Source organism: Pygocentrus nattereri, chromosome 15 (assembly GCF_015220715.1).
Source record: "Pygocentrus nattereri isolate fPygNat1 chromosome 15, fPygNat1.pri, whole genome shotgun sequence".
NCBI lineage: Eukaryota > Metazoa > Chordata > Actinopteri > Characiformes > Serrasalmidae > Pygocentrus > Pygocentrus nattereri.
In genome coordinates, this window is record NC_051225.1 from 8,794,964 (window position 1) to 8,804,658 (window position 9,695).

The window sequence follows — 9,695 nt, forward strand, 5'->3', positions numbered from 1 at the left end:
TATAGAACCAATAGAAAGGTTCTATTCTTCTCAGTCCTACCTGAGAGTTATTGTATCTCTAGTTAACATTCAGGTAAGTGTTGAGTCACACAATGAGCCAGTCTGCTCGTGCGTTATGAATAGACTCCTATGATCACAACAGTCATTGGTAGGATTTTAGGGATTTTTCAGCTTGACATTTAGGCCAAGGAAGCTGAGCATCAGCAAGGAAAATGTGAACAGTGCTGACTGCTCGCTCGGCCCAATTTAGAAGACCAATGCAAAGTGTGATATTTAAAGTCTACATCTCTCAGTGCTGTCTCTACTTTGTCTTCCACTCGTTACAACTGTTACAGGGCCATTGTAATGGGTTTAAGCTATAGATACCAACACTCCCCTTTGTCCCAGATGTGCTATTGATAGAACCTCTGACAATGATGAAGAGCTTGGCTTACTTCTGGGCAAAATGGAGACATCTCAGTGGCACCTCTCCCTCTGTCTCTCTCTCACTCTCCCTTTCTGCAGGCCTATCCTCTGAGCTCTCTGAGCAAGAAACAGCCGACTGTGCTGGTTATTTGTGGGCCGGACCAGAATGGCTCCATTGGGCTGGTCTGTGCCCGTCACCTGCGCATATTTGTGAGTATTGAGTAACCACTATGATAAACTGAGACATGAAACAGCAACCGTGTCCTGTTGAAAGACAGGGAGATGCTGCTTTATGAGGAGGTCTTTTGCCTCTACTGGGGAAAAAAGTGTTTTAGAATATAATGATCCTGTATAACTTCCCCATATGTGTTAGAGATGATTAATTTATGAAGTACCAACATTCAGCTGTTGAAATGTATTGATGTTATCTGCTAAAGTGATCTGTTTGCTATTTTTGAAGGACCTATTTTTGGCCAGAGATTCAAGAGAGTGGTCAGTTCTGTTATAACATTCTGACAATGTATAAAACAGATTGAACTTCTCTTATCCACAAGCATTGTTCTCTCCTCAGTATTAGTCATTGCCAAATTCTCTAGCAGCTAAACTGTGTCTCGCAAAATAGTGCTCGAGAAAGACACCATACTTGTACAACAGTAGATCAAAATTGTGCCAAGGTAACATACTAAAAACCTGCAGCATATGATCCCATAGTTTTAGTATGGCTGTGGTCAAAAGTTGAAGCATTAAGGTCCATATGGGAGAGTGGGGTGCAGCTTTATTCAGTTTTTTGCTTAATAATTTTTGAAGTATTTGAGCAAGATTATTGTGTTATACAAGTGACCTATAAGTCTCAGGTACAAATGAAGACATAAACCTGCAGCAACAACTGTTTCCAAACAATTCAGCTAAAAGTGGCATGAGTGCCAACTCACCCCATAGACAGGGTAACTGTAACAGACTGAGAGGCTGCTTGTAGTTGGGTAAATATAATTCAGTGTTATTTGAACCAGACAAGTTTTCAACCCACAGTTGTATGTAAAAGTTTGAGTACCTCTAGTCAAATGACATATTTGTTGATTTCTGTTTATTTGCTAGATTTAACATATTGGGAAAAATATAACGAAATATAAAAAGTGCACTTTTGCACAGACATTTTGTTTAATTTTTTTCAATTTTGTTAAATACAGCAAATAAAGAAAAATGTGTATAAATATGTAGAAGTGTATGTTCTCTGTAGAGGATGTCTTAACTTATGTTTACTTAGAAAATATACTAAGCATGTCATTTCAAACTTTTGCACACTGTAAATACTGAAATATATTCCTGAAAATTAATATGATTAGTGTGGCAAGTGTGGCAGATTTATGTTTGACCAGGAAATATCAGCACATTATGTGATCTATTTATGATCTATTTTACATTTGACAAACCTTCAAAAACGTAAAACTATAAATATGAGTTTATGGAATGGGAGATTGTATAATTTTCTCATTGTCCACAGGGCCTGTGACACAATCATATCTGGCCCACAAAATAACTTTAATTTTCTATTAATATTAGCCCGTTTCACCCATTTTTTAATGCCCTGCACTACAATCCCCGGCATGCACTGCAACGGATTGTGCGTTAGTTTTTTTATATTTCAAGTTTTCATATAATATTTCAAGGTGTACTACAAGCATTTATATTTTGATTAAACAATGGCCAGTTCAGTTTATAGCAAAGTATTATTGAAAAATGAATAAAGACACAGACGTTCTCTGGCCCTCTGATTCGATGAGATTTTATGTCCCATTTAGTGGTTGAGTTTGACACTCCTGCTCTAGGAGATATAAAAACCTAGCTGTTGTAATTTGCAGATGATGTTGCTATGGGAATACAAGAAAGCTACTTGAACCTGTTTCACTACATAAAATGTCCATGCTACACTTACCCTGTGCTAGTTTGTGCCCTGCATGTTCACAGACATTTTGCACAAACATAATGAATTTACAATGTGCATTAATAATGAAGACTCATGCAATACAACCATATTGAGCAGTACATCCAGAGAAGTTCTAGGAGAAAAAGATTCACCTTATTTGCACCAATGTATTTGATGTGGGAAATACAAAGAAGTAAAAAACAGGCAGAAAAATGGCCTCTCACTCAGTGACTCTGTGCATCTGTCTGAAACCTGCATTACTCAAATCTGCATTATACCCCCAGTGTTCTCTACCAGTCTTCTCCTCCTCACTCTCCATTTCTTTTTCTAACTCCATCAACTTTCAGTTCATATTTTCAACTATAAGTCATGGATGAATTGAGTATTGACTGAAATGCTCAGTGTACACAGAACACCCTGGGATTAAATTGAGCTTTGTAGAGCCCCCTTACTGCTCTTTCCTAGATTCACAGTGAACAGTGATTGAGACCTCGCAGTACATGAAGCATGACTTCCAGAAATGTTCTGTTTAGAAAGGTTTAATTTAAAAGATACTCCTTTTACCATTCATGTAGTTGACATGGAGAATGCAAAAGTGGAAAGGAAGAAAATTGAGTTCTTGGTCAGCTTGTATTACTCAAATCTGTGTTACTCACTGACTTTCTCTACTTCACTACCCATTTTTCTTGCTAACCTCATAAGCTTTCTATTAAAAACGTATTAGTGGATGAATTGAATATTGACTGAAATACTTGACTGAAAAACAGTGCGATGTAATTGTACTTTGTACGGCGCCCAAACCGCTCTCAGACAGATTCATTCTTAAATTGTTCCATATCTCAGAATTGGTCCACATGTTATGAGGGAACTTGAGAATAGAAGTTTGTACATCCTTTCAATCCAGACCTTTACTCACTATTTAATTATAAAGCTACAACCTGCTTGAAAGTTTAAACCGCACAGTTGCGCGAAAAACATGCTTTATTTTACATTTCAAGAGCAAAATGTCAAAATTTTGCCCAGTTTCATTTCATCACTTCTGTAAATGAACAGTCTAATTATATGAGATGATTTGTGGGCTTGCATTCCTCAGTGCCTCCCAGCATGTCACCAGCAGAAACTAAATAGTGCAGTGAAGACGAATTGTGTTTATGGAGGTACAACATCAACCATCTGCTCCATGTGTGGTCAAACATGTCTGGTTTTCCATTTGCGCTCGTTTCTCTCCAAGTAGCTGATGAGGCCCAGAGGAGCAGGACTATTGTAGCACTGCAGATGCTGTATCTACTCGAAGCCTCACAGATCATCCATATTCTGCCTCAACAGCATTGTTTGCTTCTCTCATTGTCAGGAGTATGAGCCCACCATCTTTTATCCCAAGCGCTCCCCCAATAGCTTACATCAGGACTTCACTGTTCAGTGTGAGAAGATGGACATTCCTTTTCTTTCTTATCTTCCAACCGAGGTAAGTGTCAAGAAGCAAATCATGACAAAGAGAAAGAGAGTGAATGGAAGGCGATGAACTGTCAGTGTTTATTTCTAAGCCTCATTTGTTCTCGTCTGCTCTTGCTGTTCAGGTCCAGCTCATTAATGATGCTTATAATCTAGTGATTGATGCTATCCTGGGCCCAGAAACAGATCTAAAGGATGTGAAGGAGCCCTATTCTGGAATTTTGCTTACTCTAAAACAGGTGAAGATACCCATCGCCAGTGTGGATGTGCCCTCAGGTAGCGTCTCTTTCAGCTCTATAGACAATACAGTTAAAGGAATACTCCACCTGCTGCATCTGTATCACAGGGTCGATTACCACTGACAAATTCAACACTATTTAGACAAAGAACAAAACTTAAGCTACACTATGTAAGATTTAGGGATTTGTGTCTCTGGTGGAAATGTGAAAAGAAAAAATGAATAAAATACACTGATGTTTCTTCAGTAGTTCTTTGGTACAGACAATGGTTCTATATAGAACTATTAGCATTCAAAGAACCATTTACATGCTTAAAGGGTTCTTTACATCATGAAATGGTTCTTCAGATTGATGGAAATTGATCATGAATATGTGAAATGTGGTATATAGAACCTTTTTGAAAAGTGTTCTAAGTAGCACCTAAAGGGTTCTGCTGTTTTTGCTATGTCAAGCAACTATCAGAACTATAAGAACCATTTTTGGTGCCACATAGAAGCATTTTCAAAAACCATTTTTTTTCCTGTGTTCATTCTACATCAATCCGAAGAACCATTTCATGAAGCAAAGGATGCTGTAAGCATGCAAATGGTTCTTTAAGTGTTCATGGTCCTATTTAGAACCACTGGCTTTATGAAAGAACCCTTGAAGACCTGTCTTTTTTTAAGAGTGTAGCTATATCAGCACCGCACAGTTTGAGAGCAGCACATTATGGAAAGATCATAAAACTTTGGGATGTCGTTTGCATTCAAACAGGAACATCATTTCGCACATGTGATTTTTTAATCATTATTATTATTATTATTATTATTATGTCATTACTTCATATTATTTTTTATTGTATTTATCTCTGATCTGATGACAGCCATTACTGTCACTACACAGTAATTTAACTATCATTTTGTTGAGCTCGGGTCAGTTTAGGACACAAAACTCAGGTTAGGTTTAGACTGTAAAGGCTGTATTCGAAGTTCCAAAATATCAGGTCTGAAGCTAAAGCTCAGTTATAAGTGTGTTTCAAGCCAATAGGTTTTCTATTTCTTTTCTAAGCACAGGAAAAGGCATCACAGTTATTGTCTGTGGTAATCGACCTAAAACACAAATTCAGTCGTTGAATAATGCTGCCATGTTCCTTTAAGTGTACCAGCAACATTTAAACCCTAGTTTCACATTTTCTCCATATTCTTTTCCCTGTCAAGGCTGGGACATAGACGAAGCAAATAAAGACGGGATAAATCCGGAAGTTCTCATCTCTCTGACGGTCCCCAAGAAGTGTGCCACAAGTTTCTCTGGGAAGCACTTTCTGGCTGGACGCTTTCTTCCTTATGACATGCAGAAAAAATACGAACTCAATCTGCCGGAATTTCCAGGCACAGAGTGTCTTATAGAATTGTAACATTTGCACAACAAAGTTCATATTTTGGATAAATAAGGATAATATATATATACACACTTTTTTGTATTTTATAGATCGTTACTGTGGTATACTGTTGTCTAGAACTGTGCGCTGAGACTGTTGTGGTTGCTGAATATGATATAAATAGTGCGGAGCTGAACTTTTTTGTTGTTTGCTTGAAAATGGAGATTTTCTTTGTAGCACATTTGTGCTATTTTTCATTATAGGAGAATGTCTGTTGCACTTTGTATGGCTTTTTTTCCTTCGTTCCCTTTTTTATAGATAAAAATTCATTATCCTGGGGCTTTAGAGGCTGTTAACTCCTTTGTTTAAAAAGCTGGTGAATGCATTCAAAGAATATTAGTCTTGATAGATCCTCATGTCTGATGTACATCCTATAATTATAGTGGATAATTATTCCAGCAGTTTTTATAATAGCTGTAGTAACAATTGTACATTACAGATGTCTCTATTTTTTCTTTTTTTTATTATTTTAGAGACAAATGCTTGAAAATTAGCCCAGGTAGATCAGTATATAGCTGTAGGTTCCTAGTTTGGATTGTGCTCATGGCCAGTTTAGATCCTGAATTCAAATAAATTCTCTATGAAAATGCTAACTTCCTGTGCATTGGCATCCTTCTAACCCACAAGCTTCTGGACTTTAAAATTAATGGTTATTCACAGCCACATTTGGACAAGCTAGCGATTGGAAATTTCGCTCAGATCGCCAGTATTTGGGAACAAGCAGTATTTAGTACCATCTTTAGACCAGAGAGTATATTATCTTTACACAGAGATTTACTTAAAGTCGGAAAAAGGTGTGGGTGCAGAGAATAAACCTTCCCTAACAACAGTTACAGTATAAAACACCCAGTGAGAAGAAACGCCCAGTGTGGTGAAAAGGCCAGTTCAGGACATCTTTATATCCCTCGTCAACATTTTCACCAAAAGGTCACTGGAGGTTATCAGAAAAGTGCAGGTTTCTATAACCTCTAAAACGTTTTAACAGCTCTTTTGTTCATCAGCTGCATCGGCGCTCTAAGAATCTAAACAGAAAAAAAGAATCTCAGAAAGTATTCTCTAATCTCCAAAACACCCAGAGGGAGCTGCGTGCGGATGACTGACAACCAAAGTCATGTGCACTCAATATGGCAACAAAGGAAAATGTGAAACCCTGTTTAGACTGAGAGGCAGGCAGAGAAAATATTTTGGTCTGTGCTTTTAACAGGAAATTTGGCTGTTTTGTAGCTAAAAGAGTTTTTTTTTTTCTTCATTCACATCTACTACTAAAACTAAACTGTATTTTATACACAAATGCCAGTTTATTTAATTTCCAGTCAAAACTGTACAAGTTATTATTTTTTAGGAGATAATCCACTTGAATGACAAAAGAGAAAGTCGAAAAATAATGAAGTGAAAAAACAGGAGTTTCTAGAACCGTAGTTAAAAAAATGACTAAAAGCTACAGAGAAAATGGGACTCCTAACAACCACCTGCATGACCTGGTACTATAACTGTCCCTAACAACACTTAAAGCTTTCATCTTTGAGAGGAGAAAATCAAGCTGCTTCAGATCTGAAAACATCCACAGGTGTTTCTGTCCATCCTTCCACTGTGAGAAGACAACTCAGCGCTATGGGTCTGAAAGGATGTGTAGCTGTCAAGAAGCTCTTACTGAGAAAAGGAGATGGACACATCAAACAAAGGAGCTGCTGGTGTTCTCAGAACAATTGACTCACTTGCTGTTTCTTCGAAAAAAAAGCAATAACTCAAATAAAGGCGTAGATAAATAACGCAAAGTTAATTAAAAGTTATGTAACAAGATTTTATTCCAAGTAGTGTTGCCCCATTTCTATTGGTCCATTCAGCAGGAATAGTTCACACTTTGTACAGGGCAGCTTGACTCTTAAAAAAGATGGTTCTTCAGTGGGTTCTTTAGTAAAGACAGTGGTGCTATATAGAACCATTAACACTCAAAGACACTTTGCATGACTAAAGGGCTCTTTGCATCATGAAAAGGTTCTTGAGATTGATGGAACATGTGCATGAATGTGCTATAGACAATTCTATATAGAACCAAAAGAAGGATTCTTCCATTGATATGCATTTGACACCATAACAACAGAAGAACCATTTTCAAAAAGGTTCTAAATAGAGCTATCTACAGCAGATCGTCCATCAGTCTGAAGAACACTTTCATGTTGCAGAGAACCCTTTAATGATGCAAGAGTTCCTTGAGTGTTCATGGTTCTATATATATTTCTTTACTCCTTTGCGTGGTGGAATGGTTCTTCAGATTGATAGAGAACATGTTGTGTACGGTTCTATATAGCAGCAAAAAGGGTTCCTCTCATGATGTCAAGCTTGTAACAATAGAAAAACCTTTTATTGGTTCTGGAACCTTTGTCAAAAATTCTATATACAACCATATACAATATACAATATTGTGAATTTCCCCGCTTTGGGACTAATAAAGGAATATCTTATCTTATCAGCACATCAATCTGAAGAACCATTTAAGCATGCAAGTGGTTGTTTGACTATTCATGGTTCCATGTAGAACCAGTTTCTTTACCAAAGAACCCTTGAAAATCTATTCAGTACAAAAAAGCGTTCTTAATCTGAAAACAATGACACTGTCGTCCAAAAAAAAGAGAAAAAAAATAGAAAACAGAAATTTTGCAGAAGGCAAAACATGCATTCTTAAATTTTAATGAAAGCCAGTGTAAAGAGATCTTCTTCCAAGTAATTTCAATCATTTCTATTGGTAAAAAAATGAATGTTTTTGGTTTTGTTTTTTTTCTTTGTATTTTGGACAGCGATGAAATGTTTTCCACAATTTCCTTAATCATCTCTTTTGTGACATTCTCTTCAAAATATCCAAAACAGCATAAATTGCAAATGTGCTGAGATCAAGAGGGATACTGCGGCTGAAGGCACTGTATATCCTTAATGTGTCATGATATCTGCCAGAACATCTTCACTGCTGCTTATAAGGTATTGGTTCATTCACTTTCACAAGCACACAAACCTCCAGTGTGAAGTATTTGTTGAATGGTGTTCAATGAGACTCCACTTCCCTCTTTGGCAATAGAGCGTCATGCAATCAGTGGTCATTAAAGTTGGAAAACTGAACCATAAGCGGGCCATCTGCGATCCTCTCACTGTCCGGGAACATTTAAACAATGCAAGTGGGTGATGTCAGTCAGAGTCCTTGACAGGGGAAGTCCAGAATTTGTCATGTGAGATTTCTTACAGGCTGAAAATATGTTTATAGATGTCCTTCCATGCTATGTAAAAATGTTCCCTGCAAGGACAAAAGCAGCTCATTGTGATTTATTGACCTGTGACTGGACACCTGAGAAGATTACTGAGTAGGTGCTCACCAAAAACTCACTCTTTGTGAAAAAAGTAATTTCATAACTGAGACTTTGCTTAAAGAATAAAAAAATAAGAAACAATTATACGCTCTTAAAAGTTCCTAATTGGCCTGTGGTCTCAATGTAAAGTTCTAGGGGGAAAAATATTGGTATAAGATATTGACATTATATGGAGGGTCTTCAAAGTAGTAGAAATGTTCTTTACATTTGCACATCTTGTTTACAAAATTGGTTCTTTAAAGAACTATCCACTGAAAGGTTCTTTAAGAAACCAGGTTTCTTAAAAGTATAGTAACTTTTAATTTTATTGGCTAAATTCTAATGTTTTTATATGTGTCAAGAATAACTTACACTTTTAAAGAATAAGTTCTTAATGGTTCTTGACTTAGATGCTTGGTTCTAGGAAAAACTCTAGGAAGAACATTTATGTAATGTCGAAGTTCTTTCAAATCTAAAAAGCTTCTTCACACTCACATACCATTTTAAAGAACCATGAATTTAAAGGTTCTTTAGAGAACCAAATGTGCTTCCTCTGTGGCTTTGACCAAAAAACGCTTTTATATTTAAGAGCATATTTGTATTTATTTTTTAAATATTTAATATTTATTTATATTTAAGAGCATAATTCTTTTGCACTCATAATAATCAAAATAATCTGCATGCTTAAAAATACAAGTTCCTTAATGGTTCTTCACTTAGACATATGGTTCTAGGAAAAATGTGTACACGCTTTACATTACATGGACGTTCTTTCAACTTTAACATGCTTCTTAACACTCACACATCCCATTTACACAATTTTGAAAAAGAGTTTCTTTAAAGAGCCATTCATTGAAAGATTTAGGGGACCAAAAGTGGTTCTTCTCCCCTGTCAAAAAAAGGCCCAAAAAGGATTCTTTAAG

The 9,695-nt window shown here is 36.6% G+C and overlaps 1 protein-coding gene across 1 annotated transcript in view; it reads left to right on the top strand.

Annotated features, from left to right (window-relative positions):
- The window catches only part of yjefn3 (YjeF N-terminal domain containing 3), a 55,511-nt gene extending 49,481 nt beyond the window's left edge, over nucleotides 1-6,030 (top strand). The window contains exons 3-6 of the mRNA XM_017701378.2: nucleotides 505-615; nucleotides 3,681-3,794; nucleotides 3,907-4,057; nucleotides 5,217-6,030. Coding sequence (XP_017556867.1) covers nucleotides 505-615; nucleotides 3,681-3,794; nucleotides 3,907-4,057; nucleotides 5,217-5,413 — 573 coding nt within the window. The 3' untranslated portion in view covers nucleotides 5,414-6,030. The remainder of the gene's footprint in view (nucleotides 1-504; nucleotides 616-3,680; nucleotides 3,795-3,906; nucleotides 4,058-5,216) is intronic.
- The last annotated feature ends 3,665 nt before the right edge of the window (nucleotides 6,031-9,695 follow it).